Genomic DNA, 26355 nt, shown 5'->3' with positions numbered 1-26355 from the left:
GTGCCACCCTGACCTCCTTAGTGTCTCTGCTGGTAATGTTCCCAGCACACACTAACAATATCTGCGTTGGTTGGGTCTTACAAAGGCTCTGCTGCTAAGCTGCTGTCTGGCTTTAACTCAGTCACGGGGGCTTCTTTTGCCACGTACAGCTTCAGAGTGAGGATTGGCTGCAAATGGAAGCATCCTTAAAGCCTAGACTTTATGCTGTCCTGGGAACTGTTACTGAAGAGCATTTTGCATGTTTTTTTGCTCACGAAGGCAGTCAGGACTCTAGTGCCTTCTGTCTCCCACAGGCACATTTTCCCTGCTCACACTGAGACCTTTCAATCCTGCAGATCCCTCTGGACAAGCCCCCCAAGGAATACACTGAAGCCAGCTCCATGACTGAGTATTTCTATGATGGCATAAGCAGCGACCTGGCCTTGTTTCCCCCCCATGTTAGTGTCAGCCCCAGGGAGTATGATTTTGGTTGCTGTGTGCCGCTCCACAAGGTAGAACCGCTTCCTCTCTGTGTGACCAACCACACCAAAGGAAAGATCACTGTTGCCTGGACTCCAAGCCACAGCAGTGCCTTCCAGGTGACACCCGAAATCTGTGACATCCCGCCTTTGAAGTCTTCAGCCTTCCGTGTCCTCTTCCAGCCCACTCAGCTCAACAGCCTTTATGCGGCAGAGCTGGAAGGCTTTGCCTTCTACAAGGTTAGTAGAAATTACTAGCACCAGATTCAGGTGAGGGATTAGCAAGAGACTTTGCAGGCCTTTTGGGGAGTTAAAATTCGAATGGAGCCTTTCATGTTGAATTTAGCAAACCTGCATCCTTTCTAAGATCCTGTGGCCACTGCCGCAATACACTGGTGGGTTAACATTTCTCCTTCGTCTGTGTCCTGGCAGAGATAAATCAGCAAAACAAGCCATAGCTCATGCGTATAGACAGCTGTGATTACTCTTACTGTGTAGTGAATGTGAAGTAACGCACGCTTTGCTGAAGGAGAAATTGCTATGAATAACTGAACTGATATTGTGGACGGCAGTCTGCAAAAGGATGGGTGTTGCGGCCTGGGTGATGGGCAGTAACTTGTTTGTGTCTTGGCCTCCACAAGAAGAGCACTGCACGCGATGGCACTGTGCATCATTGCGGCCTCTCTTCCCGTGTGATGTGGGATTCACACCTCACGAAGTTGCAGTCACAGGAGTGTTAGCATCCTAAAATGAGGATGCTCCGTGGTAGGATGCTCCCTGGTAGGAGGGAGATCTTCGTTAGGCTGCTGACTGAATGGGTATCTGGGAATAATCTTCAAGTCAGGGGTATTATGGGCTCAGGTAAAGGATGAATGCTTGTTTTCAGTGGCTTCCTGTAAAGTGCTAACTCTGGGATCTGCATATATCTCAAGCTGCACAAGAGGGTCTGTAGACACTCCTTCCCTCAGGCAACCCTTGTGGTATCACAGAACAGCCTGGAGAGACCCTTCTGCTCAACAGTCACTCAGTGGTCTCTCTGCTCTGAAATGTAGCTGTTTGGAAGAACAGCACTCACGTTCCTCATCCTGCACCAGCCAGTCCTTCCCTGAAGAAGTCAGTTCCTCAGGCCCAGGGGTGTCAGTGAAGCAAACTGCTGCCTGCGATGGTACTTGCTCTTGTAGGCACCTTGCCACACTTCCTTCCCACGTGCACTCAGCTCTGTCTCTTGTGTGCCTGCAGGTTCTGAGGCAGTACAGCAACATCGAGGAGGATGCCACCATTTGCCCGCCCTGGTGCCTGACTGTCAGGCTGAGGGCGCACACGTTCGAAGCAGAACGGGAACACTTCATCCCACAGTACATCCTTGACGTCCCCAAGGTGCGTGACGGGTTGATGTACTTAAAGAAGTTTGGATTTTGCAGAGATGCTCAGTGTTTACCTCTGAACTTTCCACCTTGTGCCCCACTGCACCAACCTAAGATGTGACTTAGGTGATTTATGATGGTGTGGAGGCTCCTGATTTGGGACAGAAGTAGGATGCCCCTTCTCCTGTGTTATCTTCCTAGCCCCCAGTGTGACAGCTTGCACTGAGCATCTCATCAGCTCTGAGAGGAGAGCTGTTGGGTTCTCCTTCCTTCCTATTGGAAGTGGATGTAGGCACTGACAAGGGTGCTTAGTCCCCTCCTAGGTGCCTCAGACACTCTGCACACACTTACACAAGTGGAGAGCATCTCACAGAATCCATGCTTCTGGAAGGGAAGTGGCTTGCAAGGTGGAGTGGAAGTTTTCCTGTCTCTTGTTGATGTATTTGTAGCACAACAAAGTATTGATTCTGTGAGGTAAAGTGAGCTCTGATCCTGGGAAGTAAGAAGAGTCTTAAAAACCTCTTAGAAAATCTCCTCACCTAGTTCAGGGCACACAGCCCGCACCTGATATGCATGAACTGGAGCAAATTCCAGCCTGTTGGATTTCTTAATCCAAGAGATTACTATACATGCAGAGACTGCAGGTCCCAGCAAGGAGCTTACTTATTGGCGCAGAAAGCCTTGCATAATGGAAAGTATATTCATTAGTCACACGCATGTATGAAAGGTGAGAAGGGAAAAGACCATACATTGTGTACCCTTGGGTGATTTGCTTACGTTCCTTGAAGAGAAGCAGTTACAGAGTTCTCCACAGGCTCAGGATGGTGCTTATTGAAACCTGGAATTCAATGGGAAAAAAAAAAAAAAAAAAAAAAAGCTGCTTCTTTAAGCTGGCTTTCTGAGCCTAATGCAAACAACCCTTTTTGCTTTTTTTCTTCTAGACCTTTCCTCCCGTGGCTTCTGACACTGACACCTACTGCAGTATTCTGCTCTCGAACACAGGCACCTCACTGATAACCTTCAGTGTGAACCAAACTGCTTGTCCCTCTGTTTTGGTCAAGCCCCACTCAGGACACATAATTCCAGGAGGCCACCAGATTTTCTTTCTCTCCACTCACCCAGTTAACACGATCTCACAGCAGCATGTCCTGTCCTTGCAGCTGAACTCCTGTCCTGGATACACCAAGGTAGGGAGAGGGAAGTAGAAGCTGGTAAGAAAGGTTTCTTCCCTTGTACTTTTTTTTTTTTTTTTATCAGTGACCTGCACTGTGACACCTGTTATATCTCCTAATGGTTAGTTTGGATTTTTCTCTTTGGAAATAGGAATGAAAGAACACTTTCAGCATTTAAGGTGGGAATCCACATTGCATATAGAAGATGCTTGTGATGCCAGACATCCTGTACCCCTTGTTCCTTGGGTCTCTGTCACCTGTAATGCGCTATACTGTGCTCAGGGACCTCCTTGGCAGCCCACTTCAGAGTCCTTCCTGTCCTCCTTCAGCCCCAGTTTGTTCTTGCTTTCTTCTTGGAAGGAGCAACATCTTTGCGAGGTCCATCCAGAGGTCAGCTGAGACTTCTGGTCTGTTACTTTTCTCTTAATTCCACAGGAGATTGCCATCAGGAGCTGTGCGGAGTCCCTTCTCTTGCTCTTAGAAGGTGATGGGAATCTATACTTCAAGCCCATCTATAAAGGGACCTCCTCGACCCGTATGTACACCATAAAGAACTGCACAAGGCTGCCCATGGCCTTCACATGGAAGATCCAGCAGTCTGACAGCAAGGTCCTGTCTGTCAGGCCAGCCACAGGCTTCCTCCAGCCCTATGAAGCCATGGTAAGTTCAGGTTCTACCAAAACTGTATTTTGCTCTCTGCAATGCAGCTGTGGAGTGTTTAGAGCAGAAATATGAGGGCTGCTGATCGTTTGGTCGTTAATGCCAAACTGGGAGAATATCCCCTTGTCAGTGTCTTAGCTTGGGTTGCTAGCCAAAATCTGCAGTTCTGCGGTTTCCCATGATCTGGATTTGCCCAAACGTGATGACATCCTCCTTGACTACAAGACCAAATGAGTTTTAAACAGGGACTAGATAATGATAATGAGTTTTAAAGAGGGACTCTGGATGGGTCTGGGTAACCATACAGCAACAACTATGTTTTGCACCTGGATATATTAATAGATGGAGGACGAATGAGAGCACAGGAGAGTTCGTTATGTTCTTCTGCTGTTCTTCTACCTGTAAACTCAGGTTCTAAATCTTTACTGCATTCTCTGAGTACTTCTTAAGAGTAGTGAGGATGAACAGATCTCCAAGGGCTGACTTTGAAGATCTGAATGTGCATTCCTGTGAGCCATCAATATGAGCCTTTGTCACAGACAGAGGTGATGGAGGACTGAAGTGAATGTCTCCAGTGCTCTCTGTAGATCACTGCAGTGGAGGAAAGGGCTCTGCATTGAATGCCAGGAGCTCCAGACCATTGGCTCTGGTCTGGAGCTCCTGTGAGCTCTCTCCTTCCCTCTTGTAATTCCAGGCTCAGGAATGGACTTTTACTCCTGACAAGGTGACCAAGTATCTCCTACGAGCTGTGGTGTTCGTGAGCTGGAAAAGCCCAGCCCCTGCTTCTCCCAAAAGTGTCCATTATACCTTACGGATTGTTGGGGAGGGAGCACTGGGCACCATCAGGGTAAGGAACTGGGACCCACTGGGTAGCAGGAGGGGGACTGGGTTGGGATAGTCCACAGATCTGTGCAGCTGCCTTAATTTTCAGGCAGGTTTCCTAAGGAACCAGAGCTAAATAAAATAATATTTTGTAAGTCAATTCCCAATGTCAGTGACGTTGGACAGTTGGATAGAAAGGTCTCAGAGATGTTTAGTCACTATAAATTGCATGCAAGTGGATTGCCAGCTAAAAGAGAGGAGGGCTTTTGGTGCAGTCATGGAGGGGCTGGCAGATAGAGACACACTGGCAGCCTTTGTGCCACGTGCAGCTGGCCAGCTAGTGTCCTCACAGCCCCTAACATGTTGCATCCTACCCAGCTAGCAGCCCAAATAACGCTAGGAGAAAGCCTTTGGAGTCCCTTGCAGCCCTGTTCCAGCATCTCCTAGGACATGCGAGGCCCTACACAAAGTAGGGAGCTCTTTACACTGTGTGTTGTGTGCCAAGGGATCAGCACAGTGATGAGCTGAGCAGTGACCACACTTGCTCACTCTGTGTAACAGTGACCTTTGCATGGTGGGCTTGTGTTCCAGGCACTAAAGGAGCACCTGGACCTTGGAAATGTTCTGGTTGGTGACCTGCAAAGCTGCAGCATCGTACTGCTGAATGATGGCATCTGTTCTCTGAAGTTCATCCTCAGCGTGGAACAACTGATCACCAGGCCTTGTGACCCTGAGGAAGTCTGCAGCGATCCACTGGGTACTGTGGGAGAATTAGCTTGGAATGGGGCCGTGGTCTCCCCTTCTTTTCTGCAAAATCACACTAGCATGAACGTAGAGGTTGGGCTGCTTGCTGGCTAACATGCAACTATTGTCATAAGCACCTTAAGGAAACCATATTTTAAGAGGTAAAAGTATGCTTGAGAGGACATGAGGCAATCTGTGTGAGGGTACAGCAAAACAGCTTATTTTGTACTGTGCAAGTGCTAGAAACATTTCTGTGTCGTGTTAACTTTGCAAAACCTTTCTCAGGAAACACACATACCTTCCTATCCCCATCACTGACTTAATCAAAAATATCTGTGTTGGCTTCTTGCTCAAAGTTAATTTTGTCTGTGTGTGTGTGTGTGTGCGCATAATTCTGAGTAAAATCAAAGCAGCGGTGTTTGTTCTACATGTACTAAGGACTGAAGAAAATGTTTTTCATGGGCTATTAGACTGTTACATTTTAAAGATCCAATTTGAAGTACATATATTTGGCTAAAATAAGTGAGAAGAAATGCTGGGAGACTCATTGGAGGGAATTCGCACTGCATGGGCACCTCTTACAACCCAGTGGGAAGGAGGCTACCCAGACGCTGGGATGTGGAGACCAGGCACATCAGTCAGAAGTCAGAGGGAGCTATGCCACCTAGCGCAGCCCTGGTAAGATGGCAGGTGCTGGTGCTTGCACTGCGCAAAGGATGTGAAGGTGCTTCTGCACGGAGGTGCACAGGAGGGCAGAGGGCGGTTCTGGAAATAATGCAGGCAGGGTGTGCGCTGTCACTCACCCTGTGTGTGAGTGTGGTTTACATCTTATGTTTGCTGAAAGAACAGGTCCCTCAGTGATTGAGAAGCACCTGCTGCTTTGCTTAGGGATTTGCTACAGGTGACTCTTCTATCTTGCTGGAAAAAGCAAACCTCAGAGCCTGGCGATTGAAGTTAGACCAACTGAGACCTTGAAATAAGTTGTGAATTCCCAGCAGAGAAGGGAGTTAAACAAAGCGGCTTCCCAGAAGAAATGGTGGAGTCCAACCTTCGCCTGCCTTTCCAGAGGGCCTCCTCTGGGGAAGTTCTCTGCATTTTGCCTGCTTGGGGAGCTGTGCTGAATGCATGTGTGGTGTCAGAGACACCAGTGGTACCAAGAGCTCACGCCACCTCTTTTCCCCCACAGCTTTAGAGCTGGAACCCTCCAGAGGGACGATCCCTGCGAGGTCAAAAGCTTTTGTGAGAGTATCGGTCAGGCCAGCCCGTCGGCTGCATTACACCTGGTCAATCAAATATAATATTTGCACCCCCACAGGTAAGAGATGGGCATTTTGGGGGAAGGGGGAGAAATTCACTCCCTCCCAGCCAAGTAGACTGTGCTTGGCAGCACAGGCTGCAGACAGGCTGTGCAGCACAGTTTCCAATGTAACAGCACAACATGCAGAAATCCCTGTGCTGAGCAATTTGTCAGATCCTGCATGCTGTTTCCCTTTTGCTTCACCTTTTGAGATTAGATATGATAGATTAGATTAGATTAGATTACATATGATTGAGCCACAAGGCACAGAAACAGGGAAAGCTCTAACTTCCCTGCTGCTGTGCTCGCAAGATTCTGTGCCCCTCTGCATAACCATGGCTTCCTATGATGTATCCTGAAATATATTCTGAGAGCTTCATGCAACCAGTCCTATGTAGCAGGGGTCCTTTTTACAGGTCTGGATTGGTCCATGTATGATACAGAAAGTACTAGAACTAGAAAGGCGTGGAGAATGGCAGCAGGGTGAGGAGCAGTATCTGTACAAGCAGGGAGTAGTTGGAGAAGGAGTTTTCACCTTGGAGAATAAAAAATGGCAATGCCACATGGATGGTATGGAGAAGACAACATAAAATATATATATATATATTTTTTTGTCTGTTTGTTTTCTTCCCAGTGTGCAAACAAGGGGTGCTTGGTAAAGTGATTGGGCTGTAGGCTTAAACCAAAAAAAGCATGGAGTTGCACAGAACTAAACTGTGAAAGTACCCTGTTGACAAGGACCATATTCATAGACTTTAGGTGATTTCTAAAAGCAGAATTTAAGTTATGGCTGGAAGTCGGTGGTTCAGAGGTTTTCAAACGCTGCCAAAGAAAAGACTGTGTGCAAGTTCTGTGCTTTCTTTGGCCCGGGTAGCGTGTCTATCCAGTCTGCTGTCGTGGACAGCTGCCCCTTAGTGGTGTTTCTCTCCCAAGCTCCGGATCTTGCAAGCACGAAAGAAGAGCCACAATCCCTCTGCTGCGTAGAAGCAACAGGTGTCTACCCGGCCTTCTGCATCGCAGATGCCTGTTCAGCAGGGAGTGCTAGCGGTGTCAGCACGCTGTACCTCTGGAGGCTTTTCTCCTTGGACAAATTGAATGAATACTTGGAACAAGACCCAGCTCCCAGCGAACTCACGTACAGAGTTCCTACAAGGCACAGGTGAGATGAGGAGCTCTCAGTTGCTAGCACAAGCCCTACGTAGATGCTGTGGCTGTGGGCCTGTTTGGCAGCTTACTGCTGCATAGCACTCTGTTATTTTATTCTAGCTCCTGCAGGCTGTTCCACTTCTCTCCCTTCCTAGAGAGGAGCAGCACAGACAAAGAATAATTAAATTTCAAGGGATCTCTAGAAGTCTTTGCCCAACCTCTTGTTCAAAACGGGGATAACTACATCAGGTCACTCAGGGCCTTGTCCATTTCAATGCTGAATATCTCCAAGGGTGGAGAAACCACACCCAGAATCATTTAGGCTGGAAAAGACCTTCAAGATCATCAAATCCAAGATGGACTTTCCTGGACGTTTTTTCCTAATATCTAATTTGAATATCTTGTGTTGCAGCTTCATGCTGTTTCCTTCCTTGAGCCTTTGCTTCGTAAGGCTGAGCAAGTGCAGGTTTCTAGTTACTCCTTGTAAGTAATGTGCTCCAGTCCTCAACCATCTTGGTGGCCCTCCACCAGACCTGTTGCAGTATGTCAGTGTGTTCCTTGCAATTGGGAGCTAAAAAGAGGCCTCAGCTAAGCAGGACTCGATCCTCCATGTACACCACTCACTCTCATTAGTCATATATAAAAGTTGGGAGAAAATCCAAAGGCATTCCTTACGCCCAGCATCCTTTCTCCAAAAATGGCCAACAACATAAAGTCAGGGAAGAATTATAAGGAAGACAAATGGTGTAGAACGACCCTTTCCCCTGTCCTGCCCTGCCAGCTCTTCCTCCTGTCTCAATTTAATCTTTTCTTTCTCTCCTGTAACCAGCACGTGCTTGATCCCTCCAGTGTACACTCCTTTCATGGTGGATTTCAACTTTGGGGCTGCCCCGGTAGGCTCAGAGCCTAGCCTGGTGGTGCTCCTGCTGGTGAACAAGGGTATGGTGCCCGTGGAGTGGTAAGCAGTGCCTGCCGGAGCCCAGCCTCCTCTCGGGGGTCTCTCTGAGGATATGGAAATGCTCAGAGGGGCCGTGAGATGTCTGAATATTAACGGGGTGGATTTTATTGGTGTAGCTTGTGTTGTGGGGCAGTGGGTGAGTTCGTCGGTGGGTCTGGGTGGGGAAGCCTGGCTGGACTGAACACGCTGACCGTGGCCCTGGGCAAGCTGTCTGTCCTTGTTGCTGACTGGATCCCTAGGGCCTTCCTCTTTCCTTCTGATCAGAAGATGGACATGGAACACTGGGCAGAGGATGCCGAGTTTAGCCCCCGTGAGCTGCACCAGATGAGAATTCAGGATAACCAGCTCTTCACTGTTTATCCAAAGTCAGGGAAGCTTCTTCCAGGACAGGAGGAATGTGTCCAGCTCTCACACAGGTGATGGCAACTATCTGTACTTCAGGGCCTCGTGCCGCATGACAGGACAGCAGAATCCCCTCTTTTTCCATACCAGATCCTTTCCCTTCACATGCCACTTGCCCATTTTTAAAGGCTTTGGCCTAGAAACTCAGGTTCCTAAATCGGTGTATGACTAAAATCAACATTGCATCACTTTTTCCCACCCAAGCACAACTGTCCCGCTCCCTCTCTCTACGGCCCTTACGCAACAGTGACTCTTTAGCAGGGAAATGAGTTGTCTCTAATGTACTGTGTGACCCTGATTCTATCACCATGGACACAAGGCTGGTGGCTAATGGTTTTTCTCTTTCTCCTCTTCTCGTGCTGCTAGACATGATTTCATTGGCACCGATCACCTCCCCGTCCTGCTGAAGGCTTCCTATGGCCATGAGATTCTGGTAAGGTAGCAGGTAGCTCTTGCTTCTGTTTGCAGAACAGCAGGTAGGGACCGAATTACCCGTTATTTTTCCCAGAAGCTAGGTGGCAGGAAGGAGGCTCTGGCCTTCCCCTGGAGCCTGCACTGGCCAGGCAGTAACACAGGGCCAAGCAGAGACATAAAAACAGCGTCCTGACAAACCCGTGGTTTCAGCACAGTGGGCTGGGGCAGTGCATTGGCAAAACGGCCCTCGGATGTAGCATCTGCTGGTTTCCCCAGAGCACAAGTTGCAAGAGGATATGTATATGTGTATATATGGATACATATATATATATATTTAAAATATATTCATAACCTGTATATTGTATCAGTGGTGTTAGTACAGAACGGCTTCCTCCTCCAAACAAAGTCCAAAACAGCCCTCCTGGGTCTTAGCATCCTTGTGTGTTTTCCACACTCAGGTATAACTCACGGACAGGATCTCTTTGTTTCTTCCCCTCATTTCATCTGCTGCACAGTGAGTTCTTCGTGCAGTGATCCCGGAGTTTAGTTGTGCAGCCCATCCTGCTTCTCTCGTATGAAGTTTTCCTGATTCTCCCCACCTCATCAGCTCTCTCCTCTCTTCAAAACCCCTTGGAAGGTGCTTTTCTCCACAAGTGCCAGCTGCAGTGGCTGCCGTCTGGGGACACGCGCTGGCACAGGGCTGGCAGAGCATCCTCCGGCTCTGGAGGCATGGAGGCAGCTGCTCCCCCTGTCCCAGGAGGTGCTCCCTGCATCCCTGCTTGGTCCTCCCACTTCTTTCTCCTTGCCAATAGCTGAGGAGCTTCCTACTCATTCTTCCTGCTTCGCTGCTTGCTAAAGCGTCCCCGAGCTGATCCGCTATGTGTTTTCCCTGGGCATTTCCTCAGGCCTGGAACTAATTTGCCTCTCTCCCTCCCTCTCTCAAACTGTCAGTTAGAGTCAAAGTCACCTTGTGCTCTGCCGGGCACAGCTCATGCCCGGCTGAGCCTTCCTGTCTGTCTCTGAAGTTTCCTATGAGACCATTGTGTTCACACATCTCTTTTATTTTTCTTTTCTTTCAGGACTGTTGTCAGCTGAAAATCCAACCCTTTGACCAAGCTGTTCAAACAGTGGCTTAACTGTGCCTTCTCTCAAAGCCCTTGGACGGGCTCCCTGTGCTCTGCCTGCCTGGCACAGTCCTGAGAGCGGCAGCCAGCATTTCACCAGCTGGCCAGTGAGGGATTAGGCTTTGGAGTACCAGAAGCCTATAGGGCACACACCTCCCCTGCCTGCGTTGCCAGTGGCTTTGGTGGCCACCAGAAGCCACCACCCTACCTCACGCTGTCACTGCAGAAGGGGCTGAACAAGCATGGGATGCTAAAAGTCCCGTGGGTGCACTGGAGCTCTGGCAGTGGCAGCTGCAGAGGCCAAGCCAGGGACCTGGAGCAGTGCAGGGGGTTGCAACACAGTGCCAGTACCAAAGCACTAATATTGGAAAGTAGGAGTGGAAGAGGGGGCAGCTGAAGGGCCAAACACAGTGTGCTTTCACTCCCTCCAGCCCTGGCATGAAGAGATGGTGGAGACCACCCTAACTGTGCTCACGTGCCAGGGTTGTACCAGTCCTCACCTGGAAACTGAGTGAAACTTGCAGAATATATGCTGATCTTAAGGGAAGTAAATGCTGTAATGACAGCCCAAAAATTAAGTTTTGGGAAGGTGATATAGCAACAATAAGCAGAGGTGGAGACTGTCAGGCTACGGTATTGTCCGGTCATTCTGTCGAAATCCAAATTGCCTGGCTTCAGAGCGGTGATGGTAGCCAGCTGCAGGCTGATGCATCATTTTTTTGGGGTGGTCCAAACTCAGCTCTGCGATGGCTTTACACGTACGGGCAGTTTAACCTCCCACTCTGCTTCCCCAGCAGAGTGTCTGCTGCTTCTTCAAGAGTTCCCATCACTGCTTCCCCCCTGCTTTCAGTCCTGTGGTGACGGGGTTTATAGGTGCTCCGAAGGAATCAAACTGATTTCCCGCAAGCAATTTCTTCTGGCTGCAGGATGAAGTTTCTGTGGGACTTGTTTGTCACCCAATTTCTTGCCCAGGAGGGAAATACGGCCTCAAGCTGCCTAATGCTCTCGTGGGTTGTCCTTTGCCTCATCTCCTTAGCCTGCCTGTAACAGTGCAGCTGTGACCTTGTTCTCAGAGCTCAGGGACAGTTTTGGCTGGGCACAGTCTGCACCCTCAGCACTTTTAGTAGGAAAGGCCCTGCTGCCTGCAGGTGTTGCACGACGAGGTGGCTGTAGGCTGGTTCCCAGAGCTCGCTGGAGGGGACGGCCGGATCTCAGGGAGAATCCCCTAGCACACAGGATCCATAAACTGGAATCGTCTGCACTTCACTTCATAGCTGCTAATTAGGTATAGTGAGATGCTGTCACATGCAGCACATGTTCTTCGAGCAGCTCTGCTCCCTGGGGGCTCTGGCATCCCTGTCCTTGCACGCTCTAAGTCATTTTAGCAGGGTGAGGTTTGTGCTCTCTGGAAGGGGAACTGATTGCGGCAGGTCTTCACGTTTCTCCGTTCGTTTCCCTGTAATAATAGTCCCCTAATTGTCACATCCTGTGTCTAAGGAAACTGATGACAGTTTTGCCTCAGCAGTTTTGGTCTGGTGGAATCAAAGGCAGCCTTTTGACACAGGTAGTACAAACGGGTGTTTCACTCCCAAAGCTCGGGAAGGTTCCTGACCCTTTTTCCCTTGCAATTTGAAAGTGTCAGCTATTGTTCCTTTATTTGCACTGTATCTGGCTTGCTGAGGCCCTTAGAAGCTGAACACTCATGTAGTGCTTTGAAAAGATGAAAGAATGAAATCCCACGTGGGACTTTGTTAGTATTGTATTTCTAGTCCTCTCTCCCTCATCGCTTTGCTTATGGAGTTGAACTGGAAGGGGTTCTTTTGAAGAAATCAGCAACCTCTGCCTTGTTTAAACAGCTGGTATGGTATCTCCTTCAGGTGTCTGTCCAAGGCATCCACCCAGCATCACAAATGTCTTCATCTTCTGTGTATGAGCTTGAAAAGTAGGCATGTCCTAGGCTTGCCTAATTGTGAACTGCAGTGAGTTAGCTCCCTTTGTCCGTGCAGAGACATTATTAGCTCTGCGACTGCTTTGCAGCCTCTGTCTCTAGGCAGCAGGCAGCTCCGGGGTGCTTTGGGGTGATCCTGCTGGAAACCATGCACCATGACTCACCTCTAGCCTGTGCACAGTCTTCTCAAAATACAGAATCCCGTGTCCCTGCCTTTCCATGAAACAGCTCTTACAAATCCCTCTGCCTTGCTTGGCGGGGTGGCTGCTCTGCTGACAGGTTGCTGTTAATCATTACTTGATCACCTAAAATTCAGCCGGGATCTTCTTGCAGCCTTTGGACCCTGTTATACACAGTCTTGGAGTAGCATGTTCTGCGGAGTGAGGACATCCAGATGGTCCCTTCCAAGAGGGGGTCATTACTTAGCTAAAATTCTGGCTCAGGATTTTATGGCAAAGGGTTTGGATGTCACAGCTGCACAGCCTACCGCGTACAGACACTTTCATTCATGCAGAATTTCTACTACATACTTGCAAGGAGAAGCACTGAAGCTGGTGCTTGATATAGAATGGAGAAAGGTACCATGTTGCTGATAAAAGATGCCAACCTCCCAGAGAAAAACTAACAGCTGAGTAGGCTCTCCATCTCCTTGCCTCTGTCTTAGGACTCACTGTCCTAGTATTACCAAATTTCAAGCTGTAAATGCGTTGCTCTCAGTTTGCAAAGTCCTTCAGAGTCCTTGTGTAGTTGGTAGTGACGGGGCCAAGGCTTTGTGAGAAAGTGACTGTGTTTCTTCCTGCTGTAGCTGAACTTCAGAGGCGTGACGGTGAAACAGGACCAGCGGTACGTTCATTTTGCATCCGCTAAGCACCTCTTCACCCCCATCGCGATTGGGACTTCCCACCCCCCGACACAGGTGAGCATCCTGGGGCCAAACCCAGCAGCAGGCAGAGGGAACGAGCTAGCACGTTACTGTGTCCAAAGGAGCAGCAGTGTCTGAAGCATTTCCCAGGAAACAGAGTGGTCTCCGCGGGAAAGCACCACATCAAAACTCTGCACTTGGTACTAGGCAGAGCCTGGAAATTGGTGCCAGGAGCTTGTAGGGAAAGTACCGCTCATCATCTCCAGTTCTACAGGATTTGGCATTTACTCTAGCCAGAATGCACGTGAGCTGTGTTGGGCTCTTCCCCTGTTCTCTTGCGTTGTATCTAGGTGAAGGCTTGTCTAGCTGCTCCAGGCACTCTGGAAATGAATGCTAATTAGTTTCTTAGTAAATTAATTCAACTTCCTTAAACACTTATTCAGCAAGAAAAGGTAACTTTGATTCTGTTCTGCCTAATTTACTTGGAAAATGAACAAGTCTGAACTGAATTGAGATCACTTTAACAAGAGGGTTTTAGCATTTCAAGTAATCCACTTTGCAGTGATCCCTTTAGCTAATTTGTATTAATTTCCTCCTAGCCTGAATTCACAGGGTGCCACATGGAGAGGCACTGTAGTCATTAACGTACCTGCGTGGTGATAAACCTTCAGCACAGTCGCCTATTAGAGTCTCGGGGATAACTCCTGACACTTTGAGGTCTCCTCATGCTTAGGAGACAAGCTGGCTAATTCGTGGTTATCAGAGTCCTCTGGGGAAGTGTTAACTGCTTTAACTTGTGCAGGGTGTAACAAGCAGTGCACTATGATTCCCTTCAGGTTTATGAACTCTATAATGGTGGCTCCATGCCAGTGATGTTTGAGGTTCAGCTGGACAGCATCGTGAGGATCCAGAAGGACAATTTTCAGCATCCTGTGTTCGTCTGCTTAACTCCCAGAGGAGAAATCCCCCCTGGCACAACAGGTCAGATTGAGTGGATCTTCTCACCACTGGAAGCCAGAACGTACTTGGTAAGGCCCTCCTCATGACTGCCAGAAATGGTTTCTTTCTGCTATCCTGTGCCAAAAATTCTTTAGATCTTTTATTGATGGCTCCATTGCTCCAAGAAGCAGAATCTGAGAGCAAAGAAGTGACTGCTCTGGTCAAGAAACAGAGCAGATCATCTCATAAGTCTCTCCTTCCCAAAGGACACATTTCTTTCACAACCAGAGTCATCCCAGCACATATTTTTCAAGGATCTAATAGTGTCCGTGGGGGTATAAAAAGCTCTCTGGAAACAGCCTTTCCAAAGGCCACTGACCTAGGCTGCAGGAGGCAGGCATGGCCAGAGCTGGAGCACAGCTCCACTAATGGTGGTTGCATGAGAGAAAAAGAAAAGAAAAGAAGAAGAAATAAAACAGGAAAAAAAAAACACCCTCCAGTTTTTGTTCTGAAAGGGAGTCCCTGCCCATCTCATACAGAAGTTGCTATTTGCCTGCTTGACTGACCTTCCTGGGTAAGCAGGAAAGGCCAACAGAGAGGTCAAAGCCTAAAAGAGCAAAGAAACACGGAGTTCTCTTCACCCATGAATGTAGTTTACATAGAGGCAGTCCTTTAGCAAGTACACTGCCCTCTTGCACATCTCTCCCAAATATGACTCTGGTCTTAATATTTTTATTCTGTCCAAGGCAGGTTGAAGTTCCCATCCACATCCTGGGGGGTGATTCAGCTCTGATCACCTTCCAGGGAGTAGGCTACGATCCGAATACCACAGGAGAGAACGCCACATTCAGCGAAGTCTTGTCTCCTTCTGTCCTTCTGGGTTCTACCAAACTGACTGTGCCTGGGCAGGTAAGGCCAGGTATGGTGATTTGAGCAGTATGATCGGCCCAGAAATGAGTGAAAAAGACTGAAATATGCCCAGAAATGAGTGAAAAAGACTGAAATATGCACGTGGCCCCATCTAGCAGTAGCCTGTATTGCAGAGGAGTCCATTGCAGTGTGATGGGCAAGATATTTCCCTTCCAGCAGGTCACCTAGAGCCTGATTCACCAAAGCTGTTGTTCTGAAAGGTGCCTTCTTTCCAACTTGCTCATTCTGCCACCATTAGAACGAAAAAGGCTTTAGGCATTGTTCATTTTCTGAAATTTCCATTAAAAATTATCCCCATTGCAGCTACCGTCCTTGTCTGCAGATATAAAACCTTTTCCTTGGCAATTCATTCACGCATTAAGAAAAAGTCCTACTGCTGACGTGCCACGTCCGAGGCTCAGCTGCCTCCGCTTCACGGCCAAAGCCAGACTGAGCGATGCATCGCCTGCACCCAGACTGCAGGAGGGTCGCTGCTTCGGGTGCCTCCTGAGGAATGTGCCTGCCCGACCTGCTGCTGGCTTGTTTGGCCTGGGCAGAGCCGTCCTGCCAGCCTGGATGGTTTGTGGTTAAACTCAGCCGCAGATCCCAGTGCAGTAAGTGCTACACAGCACCGGCGCTGGCGTACACCAGGCAGGTAAGGGGTTCGTTCCGTGTGACGTTAGCGCACCTTCCCCGGAGCCCGGCCACTGCTACGTATGCTCTTTGACTTCCTGCAGGGCGGTTTGCATTGCTGGAAAAAGCAACGAGGTGATTAAAAACCTGTCTCCGAACATTTCGTTAGTTTTTATGAATTTCATAAGTTTTCTTTAGCTTAGAAAATGATCGCTGTAATGAATTTGGTCTGTGCCTGGGGAATGGGACAGGCTAGCAGCATGCTAGTAACGGGGTGAGATAGGGAGCAGTTTCCCAGAACTCACAGCTAGGCTGAGGAGAATTTTGCCCAAGCACAGAGCTCACACTTTTTCCAACTGAAGTGAGGAAAAGGCCTGGACTACGAGTGCTGCAAAGAGAGTCTGGGTGCTGCTGGTCCTCCCCCGCTGCAAATGGGCTGTCCTCTTGCTGCAAAGAGTTATTGCAGCCAGAGTAAATTGAGAGAAACGTGACACTCATTCCAGTTGTTATGGTAAAGGTAACCAGCTAATATTTTTATTTTTTTTTCCTGGACTTTGCTGTACAACCTGAAGATGAACGTGTGGCTGCCCTTCCCCGTATGCCATCTTTCTTCACTGTTGCTCTCCCTGGTTTCGCCCTCTTTCCTGCAGGCGGCCACCTTATCACACCACAAGATTTGCGTCGGAAATATCCCAGACTGCACCAGAGTGTCTCGGCTTGTCTTTCTCAACAACATCTCGGAGAGCAAGGCTGTTGTGTTCACCTGGAAGACGAGCACTGTTAAAGACAGTGGGGTGAGTCGTTCCTTCTTTCTCCTCTATTCTGCACGGGGGAGAGGGGGTGGATCTCCGTTGTGCCACAAAAAGACCTTCCTCTCCATTTTCACCCAGACACTGAGAAAACATCCTGGAAACTTGATTTTCTACTAGCTGTTGAAAGGAAAGGGCAGAGGAAAGTGGAGGCAAGGGTAGGATAGGAGGAAAAAAGGCAAGAATTCAGAAAGGGTGTCTGAAGATTTTGGTGAGGGTAAGTGAACCTCAGGCTAAAGGATGTGATGAGCCTCAGGACTCCATCTACCAGCAAAGTCTACAGTAATTCCTTGAATACAGCAGCTGCATCTCCCTCATGCCACCTGCCTTTCAGAAGGGCACAGGGAGAGAAATCTCACCATTCTGTATTTCCCGCAAGGAGAGGGCACGCAGCAAGGGCACAGGACAGAGACACAAATCGTCTGTGGATTTTCTTTTCCCCAGGTGTTGCAGATTGCTCCAGAGCTGGGGGTCATGCAGCCGGGAGAGAGCATCCCCTGCTTCATCACGCTGCAGCCTTCAGGGATCCCTTCCTTGTACAGCGTAGATGTGGTGTGTGAGGTGAGACCCGGGAGGAACGTGTGTATTCCCATCCTGTGGGCAGGTCACTGCAGTTCCCAAACGGCTGGCCCCAGCAGTCAGCTGCCTGCTGGCTTCCACCTGAAGGAACCCTTCGTAGCTCCGTAACGCTGGCCAGCGCTTCTCCTTGCTGAGGAAACGGAGCTTCTTCTCTTCTGGTGCTTTGTGTCCCCCTCTGTCTGTGTGGCTCACCAGGTGAGGTGTAATTGTGCAACTTGGGGCTTTGTGAGTTGAACGGAGGTACGAGAAGTCACCGTTTGAACAGAACGGGCTTTCAGTGGGAGTCAGACACTTAAATATCAGGGAAAAGCAAGTCTTGCTTCTGTGAGACTGGTGGGGGCCCAGACTGGCAGCACCGTCCCTCTGGCCAGTACTGGCCAATTTTCAGGTGTCCTTTGGCAGAAGACTGTCTTCTCCGTGTAAGCCGTACAATAGCACTGCTCTCTCCCCTTCCTGCCACTGGAGGACGTGACGGGGAGGAAGGGAGGAAGGACTAACAGGCAGGAACATGAGCCAGAGGCTCTGTTGTTTGCAGCTCCTTTCTCGCCCTGCTCCCTCGGTCATGCTTTGCTCCGTAGGTATACAGCCAGGAGTCCCTGCGTCAGTATGAGAGCGACCTGCAGGAGTGGGAAAGGGAGAAGGAACGGCAGGCTGTGGAGTTCACCATCACGGAGAAGGACCTCAGGACTGAGAAGAAGCCGAAGTCACCTGCAGGGGTAAGTGCTGCCAGAATTTTGCAGCAGCTCGGAAACAGCAGCCAGGTGTCAACAAGAAACGTTCCTGAAGAAAATCCAGGCGAGAGGACGTAGGGCTCTGACCTACTCAGGTTCTCTCAGCTGGTCTGCGGACAGTGGAAAATGTGATTTTGACTTCTAGCCAGGAATCCTCTTGCATTCTCTTTAATGTTGAGAGAGGGGATGGCAGATGTGGAACTTGAAATCAAAAATGATTTTTTCTAATCACCTTACAAACTCTGAATTTGCTAATGATCATCTGAAATTCGGGAGGGCATGAGAAGCCTTAGGGAAAACAAAGCCAGTGGCTCTGGAAACTGCTGGTTGGATTTTTAAACATGGACAAACACTGGAGTGAAGCGTGTAACTACCATTAAGAACGGGGCACAGTGAAAACTGGGAGGATGAGATAGATCATTGGGTTTCAGCTAGGGCAAAGCAAAACCAAATCCTCAAGAAATCCTCAAGACTTGTTCTGCTCCTAATCTTTCCCTACACTGTGACTTCTCCATTTATTCTTTTTTTTCTTATTTTTTTTTTTAAGAGATCATCAGATTCTGCTGAGACAGAAAATCTCCCTGAGCCCCCAGCTGCGGTCAGGAAATACAAGGTAAGTCAGGCCTGTCTCACCCCCAGTGGAATCAAACTGACTGCTTTAGAAAAGAGGCAGATGCTGGATCACACAGCGTGGGAGCCTGGGCAGAGAGCACGGCAGGGTTTGTAGCTTCAAGGCTTTGGGACACAGACTGTTTGGAGGAGCCAGAAGAGTCAGACTGTCTGGCTGTGTCCCGTGGGCAGTAACTTTCCATCTGGGGTGAACGGGAAGGGAAACTGGAAGCATGCAGCCATGACCGGAGAAAAGTGGAAAGATTTCAGATGAGCAGAAAAGGTGCATATGGGCAGGGGGGTTGGTTTCACACTGGGGGTGGAAGGGCTGGAGCGCAACAGCCCTGAGGGCCCTGGGGAGATACCCAAAGCCCTGCTGGTGCTCGGGGCTGGTGCTCTGGGCAGCAAGGAGGGGGCAGGCATGGTTCCCAGCGTGGCTCTTTGTGCCTGATCGGGCTACTGCAGTGCCAAGGCCGTTCGGGTGCTGTCTCCTGAACAGCATCTGGTGGCTTCTGGGCTTTCCAGTCCTCACGCCAGCGCTCACACATACCCCAGCCTACCTGTGGCTAGAGGAGCAACTGAGGGCCTGCCATTTTTCTCTCCAACAGACGCTGCCCCCCATTAAAAACCACCCTGTGCCCAATCTCCCTGCTGGACACTTGGAGAGGAGGCTGTTGCTGGACAAAGAAGCCAGCCGGGTGTGGGTCAAACCAGAGCCTCCCAAGCCCATCCTTTTACACCTCGCTGTGACAGCCAGGTCCCACTCTACTGAGGACTTCTTCAGGAACTTCCCCTCGGAGTTCCCCAAGTACTTCTTGCCCCGGTAAGAGATCTGTCCTTTTGGCTTGGCATCTTCATCTGAGCCAGGGCTGCCCCGACCTGATACCCACTGAAGCTGGAGCTCTGCTCTAGTGCCTCAGTATCGGCAGGAGGGGCTTTGCTTTCCCTGATATTAGCTGACGTGGTCTATTTCTCTCCCTCTCTTGAGAGAATAGCCTGGTGTAGTCCAGGTCCCGATATTTATGCACCCCAGTATCAAGGCCCTGATATTATGGGACAAAGCCCAGGCTTAAATCATTGTCAGAGGTGCCATGCGTGGGAAGGGCAGGAGTATTTAACAACGTGTACACCTTGGAAACCACTGGGCTTGGGAAAGCCTCTATAGGATGCTGCAGCCACTTGTTGACACTAACGTGAGCCAGGAGCCGCTCTTTGGGGTGCTGGGAAGAGAGGCAGCCCATCGGGAGATAGTCAGAGCTTAGTCCTCCTCTTCTGCGAGTGTCCTTGCTGCTATCGCGTGTAGCAGCTCTCACGCCTCCCCCAGCACCCTGCGCAGCTCCCTGCTTGCCTGCAGTGCTGCTGTTCAGCCAGGAGGCTGCAGGGCTGCAGGAGCTCAGTTCAGCAGCAGAACCACTGATGGAACAAATCCCTCTTTCCCAGCCCCTTCAGCCACCTACCGCTGGAGACCAAGCCTGTGGATGGGAGTAAGGTCAGCGACAGGATGGAGATGGACCCCAAATGGCTATCCCTGGCCGCTGCCTCCAAGCAGGAGCTGCAGATAGTGGCTGACATGCTCACAGGCGTCCTCAGGTGCGTGTCCCTTCACACTCACCCGGTTCGGAGCCCCTGTCCTCCAGGTGTGTGCGTGTAGCACGGGCAGCCACCTGCTAATCCCACGGGATCCGTGCATTGACGCTGCTCCAAAATAAGGGACGCAGCTTGCCTAAAGCTGCCCTGGGGTCTACGAGCTCGGGAGTCCTGGTGTGACAGCCAAAGGCAGGGTCTTGCTCCCCAGCTCTCTGCGCTGTGGTCAGTGTCACTGTCCTGAACCACGGTGCTCTGCCTGCTATGGTCTTGCCTTGCCAACAGGCAGCACCCTGCAAATAGGCAGCATTGGGGTTTTCCTGTTCTGTTTGTAAGCTGCAGATGTCTAAAGAAAAAATACTGGGGAAGCAACGGTAGTTTCTTTAGCTCAAGCCATTGATATCAGCCACGGTTTTCCCTCTGACTTGTTCTTACTTGTAATGATCCCCTGGGGTCACTCAGATAACTGATTTTCTGGGACTCACCCCTTATTTTCTTCCTCCCAGTGGCCTCTTGGAGAACACCCAGTTCCAAGACGCAGTGAAGAGAAGTTTGAATGAACCCATCCCATATTTCTCCCAGTTCCGTTGTAAAGAATCAGTAGAGACACAGGACGGGGGACAGTGCACCACGGTCCCATCCAGGGGCTCTGCTTCCCCAGATCTTTACACTGAGGAGAATGGAGAGAGAGAAGAAATGAAGCAAGAATCTTCCCCCAACAAGGAATTTCTGGAGTCCTGGGAGAGGCTGAGTGAGGTTTTTCAACACGAGCAGTTGAGGGAGCAGAAGGAGTTGCTGAGCAGGTGAGGAAGAACTCACACAGAAAAGATTTAAATTGCACTGCCTGGCCAGAAACCCATTTCTCCATCTTCCCTGTAGCCTTCCTGGTGTGTTCTGTGTGCTCTGTGGGGAAGCCCACGCTAGCCCACCCTCCCACCCCCCTCCCCAAGTGCAGTCTGTGAAGAGCGCAGGCTTGCTGCGTCCTGGCGCTGAGCACCGGGCAGCACCAGGATGCTGATGCTGCGTGACGTCTGCTTTACACCTGGATGCTCCTGGCTACGTTGGACGTCAGAAGGCAGTGTGTGCTTACCTCGCCTTTCATTTTTACTGCAGTGTTTCATCACATCGTATTTACTGTGGCTACACCCTGGCACGCTGCTACAGGCCACGAGCACATCCACGAATGCTAGCTACAACACAGCTTGGAGGGAAAAAAGCAGTAAAACCGCTGTTATCCTGTTCTGACCAAGGTCAGGGCTGAGTGCCAGCTGGTGGCAGTTCTGGGAGAAGGGTCAGCACCCGATTGCTCAAGGCTTTGGTTCATTGGCCTCAGCATGCAGGAAGCAGCGTGCGCTCTTCTGCTGTGCCTCGGGGGAGCCACAGCAAGCAGCCTTCCTTATCGGCTTCCTGATAACCATCCTCTGCCTGTACTCTTGTCCCTCCAGGCATCCAGCCTGTGGGACCCTGGCGGAGCTGGTGCTGGAGAACACTCTGCAGAACATCCTGATCGAAGCCAGCCGTGGGGAGGTGGTGCTGACAGCCCGGCCCAGGGTCATCGCTCTGCCCCCCAGCCCTTTCCGAAGGTAGCAGAGCGTATCTGTTCTGTGCTGGGGGCCGGGAACTGGCCTTAATGTGTCAGGTTGAGGCACAGCCCGTGTCAGGCTGGGGAGCCCGGCGCAAGGAGGCTTTCTTGGGAGTGTGCTCAAGGAGCAGGCAGCACATCCTCGGGCAGCAGGAAGGGGGCAAAGCTGCCCCGGTCCGGGATGGGGTGGGATCTGGTTGGGTTGAGGGAGTGAACACATGTGGGGAAGCAGATTTGGGACTGAGGGCAAAGAATGAGGATTTGTCCCGGCCTGGGGATAAGTACAGGGAGAGGGCATCAAGGGAGGGTTGTTGAATGGAGGTGTCATCTCCAGAGTTGCAGAAGTCTTGTCAGATGGAGGGTGGATGTTCCCTGTGGTCCCTCAGGGAGGGATGGCTGTCTGGGGGGAGGCAGCAGCAGCCTGCACTCTCCCCACTCCAAAGGCAATCTCTTTTCCTTCAGAATCACCAATCCAACGCCCCAAAGCTCAAGAACGTAGCTGTGACACAACGCGCTGCTTGAGCTCTGCAAGCACACCTAGTGCCTGCACCCTTCATCCCACCCCTGTGAAGTCCAGAGCAACTCTGACCCTCCCACACCACGACTTGAACTCGGCCTGCTGGCCACCTCCAAGGACATATGTCCTGCCTGCGTCCTCAGCTCCAGCTTGAATCCTCCAGCGGCTCCACAGCAGAGTTCACGAGGTCTCTTCTTCCCGTGGCTGGCCACACCATCAGAGAAGGACCTCGCTGCGCGGTGGGAGCACGCGGACGGCCCCTGTGACTGCTCCCGGTGCCCTCGGTCTGTGCCAGCTGGGAGAGGAGTGGAGCCTGCTTTGGAATATCGTTGAGGAAGGACTAACAGCTGGGCACCGAGGTGCTGAGCCCCCGCTGCCCCCCAGCAGGGAGCAGGAGCTGAATCCTCCTCCCCTCCTTGCTCCCGTGGCTGCTCTGCGGGTCCCATATACAGCAGCCCAGCCCGTGCGTGCAGCTTTTGGCAGGCTTGGCAGCCCAGTAAAAGGAGACTGGCCTCTGGGGACACGGATACTGATGCGTAATATAACGCGGTCGGTGCCTCCGGGCTCGGTAGCGCCCTGGACCAGCTCCCCCCCTTTTAAAACCGCAAGGTCTCACTTGGGGAAGGAGCGGGGTTTGTCACAGCCGGGAGGTGGCAGTGTGAGTTCTGGGAAAGCCCCGGTGCCAGCCCCGAGCTGAGGGCTCTGCCCGCTGCTCCCCGCGGAGGCTGCAGGCTGCGGGCTGCCCGCGCCGGGCACCGGGGGCGGCCCTGGGGCATCTCCCCCCTTCCGCAGCCCCGGCGGGCTCTGCTGCGCCCAGGCGCCCTGCTGGCGTCCCTCTCCGAGCCCTGCCTGCCCTGCCTTCCCAGGGCCACGTCTGCGCCTTCTCCCCTTGCAGCCCGCAGGAAAACCACGCGTCGCGGGGCTGCTTTTGCCCTGCTTGGCAGAGGGCAGGCGCCTGCTGCGCCCGGGGGTGCCGCTGCTCTCACAGAGATCTGCTCGGCGCAGGAGCCCTGCGTGCGGAGCCCGTTCCTGAGCCCCAGGGCTGAGCTGTTCCTCTTGCTGCAGATACAGCAGAGGCACCGCCAGCTCCCGAGCTCAGCCCCGGGGGGCTCCATGTGGCTCCTGGATCCTTCTCACCAGGCGTGCCGCAGACCCTTTCCTCCCTTCCCAGCACGCTGGGTGCCGGATCTCCCACGGCGGCTTTTCTGCTTCCCTCTGGGCCCCGGCTGGTGCCGAGCAGGGGCTGGGTGCCACCTCCCTCCTCCCCAGCTCAAGGCAGCAGCAGCCCAGCCTGGCTGTTCGGTCCACTTGGGGTGAATCTGCCTGGTCCCGGCTCCTCGCTAGGATTTTCTCAGCACAGATCCCGCGACTGGCATCCCAAAACGGGTAACGTGGGCAGGGGCAGGAGCCTCGCCATCCTCCCAAAGCGGGTGGCATCCAGCAGGAGCCCAGGGGCGGCCTGGAGCGGTGGAAACGAGGCGAATGAGTTTGCCCATCCTCAGGCTGGCTGCATGGTGATGCCCTCCTGTCTGCACTGTTCCCTCCTCTGCCTCGCAGGACAGATGGGTTGATGTGGGGAACACTGTGTGTTCCCCCCCCCACCCCTTTCCTTGTTCTCCCGTGCTGAATACGACCTGGACAAAAGAGAGGTAGCGCTGCACTTGGCAGCTGGAGCAGTACGAGGGCCCTGAGACAGCGTCTTCGGCAGCGGGTGAGTCAGGGAACGAGAGGCCTGGGAGCTACCTACGGAGCTGTGAGAGAAAGCTCTCCTCCCTCAGCCCTTTGCAGCCGCTGTGAGGTGGTCGTGTGCCGCCTCTGCTCTAGGTCTCGTCTGGTTCCTGTCAACCAGAACCACCCGGCGTGCACCCGTCACACACTTTTCTCCTTTCCTCCTCACCCTATTTACGAACACGCTGGGAACAGCCCCCTTTCTGGGGTTGGGAAAGTCCTCTTTCTTCTCCTCAAGCAGAGAACAGCCCCCCCGGACGATTTCGGAAGACACACGCGTGTGTGCGCACAGCCTCGTGTGCTCGGGCTGGCTGGGCAGAGCTCACCGGGGGGCCACAAATCCCTCCAGTGCTCCCCTGCTGCTGCCTCGGCGCTGGGCCACGAAGCGGCCTGAGGCTCCTTGTGGCGGGGATGCTGGGGCTGGTGCCTGCAGAAGGAGGGTGGCTGGGGGCGAGCCTGGCGAGCAGCGGGCTCCCCTCCTCCTGCGCTGGTTATCGGCAGCCTCAGTCAGCAGGCAGTTAATGCAACGCACAAGGGGCCTTTTCTTCTTGGCTGTCGGTCCTGGCTCCTAGGGAGGGGTGGGGTGGCCTTGGGGCAGGTGGGCAGCAGAAGCTATCCAGAATCCCGTTAAAACATTTAACACCTGCTGAATCGTGCCATTGTCTGGGAGATAAAGGGAAGGGAACAAAGCTGCTCTTGGTCTTCCCTGCCAGGGTGTCTGCAGGGCTCCGCTTGTCCCACTGCAGGGGGAAGCCTGAATCCCCCACCCGGTGTGACCCCGTCTCCACCTGGGAACGGGGACGGTGCCGGGGGACAGCCCCCCGGGCCCCGGCTGGCTTCAGCCCCTTCTCCCCCCATACTGAGCGTTAGGTAGGACTGCTCCTGCCCCGAGCAGCCTGCAGCATCTGCACGGCCAGGGCGACGTCTGGAGAGCAAAGCGGTGACGGTGAGCTTCCCCGGCCCCTTGGCAGAGCTGGGCAGAGCCCCCTCACCTCTGCTCTGCCGTGCCCGAGGTGCCGGGCTCGGCTGGCTCAGCCGTGGTGCTTTGGTAGCTGGGAGCGGTGGCTTTTTCGGGTCAGGATGCTGCAGGCGGCCTCTGACGGAGCCAAGAGGTGCTCTGACGTGAGCCAGCCGTTCCTCGTGGGGCAGCACAAACCCGTGGCTGGTGTGAGAGGAGGCTGAGCCTGCCCGCACCGGGGCCAGCCCCGCTGGGTGCGTGCGCAGGGGCTTGGTCCCTGGTGCTGCCAGGGAAGAGCACACGGAGGCAGTTTCTTTCACTGGCAAAGCTCCTGGAAAAAAGGGTAAGGGTGGCCAATGCCAGCACCCCCCAGCTCCTTGCTGTGCCTGGGCTGGGTGGGCAGCCTGCAGGACCCCCCCCCCCCCCCAGAGACAGCAGCAGGCAGGAGGGACGGAGCCCGCCTCTCAAAATCCCGACTCTGCCAGGGACGAGCCTCCAAGGAGAGCTGGGTGGCAGTGGCTGATAAGGATCCGCCACTATCCACTTACACTTGGGAATCCATTTACTGCCACCTGCGAGCACGCTCTCGGTCCGGAAGGGGTGACAGCGGCAGGGTCTAATGCGCTCCCGGGAGCCAGGATACCTGCAGGTGTCTGCCGCGGGGGTTAAAGCAGTGTGACGCCCTTCCCCACCCGCAAACGCTCCCATCTACACAAACAAACACACCAGTGCACTCGCACAAAGGAGCTTCTCCTGCCACCGCAGTCGCGCTTCATGCTCTGTTATCCAGGGAGCTGCGGGTGCCAGAGGCACCCGGAGAGATGTCCCGGCTCCTGCCGAGGACTGGCAGGGCTGAGGAGTATTCATAGCTTATTTCTGGCCCCCATGGGCTCTGCACGCTCCCCAGAGAGCCAGCATGGGGTCTCAGCCCACGTTTCCCTGCCCGGTGGCTGCGCGGGCTGGAGCAGCTCGGGGCTGAGGTGACCCCGAGGCGAGGCGCACGGAGCGAGACGCGTCCTGTTCGCACCGCTGCGCCGGGCGAGCTGGCTGCCGGCCGATGGGGCTGCGCTGGGAACGCTCCCCGAGAGCGAGCGGAGGTCTTCCATCGAGCTCTGCCCTGCCGCCCAAACCAGGGGGCCAGGGGCTCCCGGGAGCCAAGCGAGCATCGCCCTGGTGTGCCCGAGGTGCCTTCGGCACGAGGAAGGGGCCTGGGGTGGGCACCAGGGGGTCCTCGCCGTCAGCCAGGCTGCTGGGGGGAGGCGGCAGCTTTGCTTTCCTGCCCCAGGACCTCGCTGCTCCCTCACCTTTCGGCAGCCCAAAGTGCAGCAAAGAGCAGCTCCCAGGCGGGGCACCCCGCACCTGCCTCCCCCGGCCCCCCTGCTCCGCCGGCCTGCTCTCCCCTCACC

General features: G+C 52.6%; 1 protein-coding gene across 3 annotated transcripts in view; it reads left to right on the top strand.

Annotated features, from left to right (window-relative positions):
* The window catches only part of CFAP65 (cilia and flagella associated protein 65), a 32221-nt gene extending 9441 nt beyond the window's left edge, over positions 1-22780 (top strand). For all 3 annotated transcript variants that reach the window (XM_080599332.1, XM_080599331.1, XM_080599333.1), the window contains 23 exons: positions 336-698; positions 1698-1835; positions 2764-3009; positions 3430-3654; positions 4349-4501; positions 5068-5233; positions 6407-6535; positions 7451-7676; positions 8493-8621; positions 8861-9037; positions 9390-9456; positions 13315-13425; positions 14208-14399; positions 15061-15219; positions 16503-16646; positions 17106-17222; positions 17819-17956; positions 18519-18584; positions 19189-19403; positions 20021-20170; positions 20671-20967; positions 21610-21747; positions 22209-22780. In XM_080599332.1, the coding sequence (XP_080455458.1) occupies positions 336-698; positions 1698-1835; positions 2764-3009; positions 3430-3654; positions 4349-4501; positions 5068-5233; positions 6407-6535; positions 7451-7676; positions 8493-8621; positions 8861-9037; positions 9390-9456; positions 13315-13425; positions 14208-14399; positions 15061-15219; positions 16503-16646; positions 17106-17222; positions 17819-17956; positions 18519-18584; positions 19189-19403; positions 20021-20170; positions 20671-20967; positions 21610-21747; positions 22209-22245 (3783 nt within the window). In that variant the 3' untranslated portion in view covers positions 22246-22780. The remainder of the gene's footprint in view (positions 1-335; positions 699-1697; positions 1836-2763; positions 3010-3429; positions 3655-4348; positions 4502-5067; positions 5234-6406; positions 6536-7450; positions 7677-8492; positions 8622-8860; positions 9038-9389; positions 9457-13314; positions 13426-14207; positions 14400-15060; positions 15220-16502; positions 16647-17105; positions 17223-17818; positions 17957-18518; positions 18585-19188; positions 19404-20020; positions 20171-20670; positions 20968-21609; positions 21748-22208) is intronic.
* Positions 22781-26355: the final 3575 nt, after the last annotated feature.

The sequence above is a fragment of the Anser brachyrhynchus genome, assembly GCF_964034855.1.
Source record: "Anser brachyrhynchus genome assembly, chromosome: 7".
In the NCBI taxonomy this organism is placed as follows: domain Eukaryota; kingdom Metazoa; phylum Chordata; class Aves; order Anseriformes; family Anatidae; genus Anser; species Anser brachyrhynchus.
This window is presented reverse-complemented; position numbering and strand designations above follow the sequence as displayed.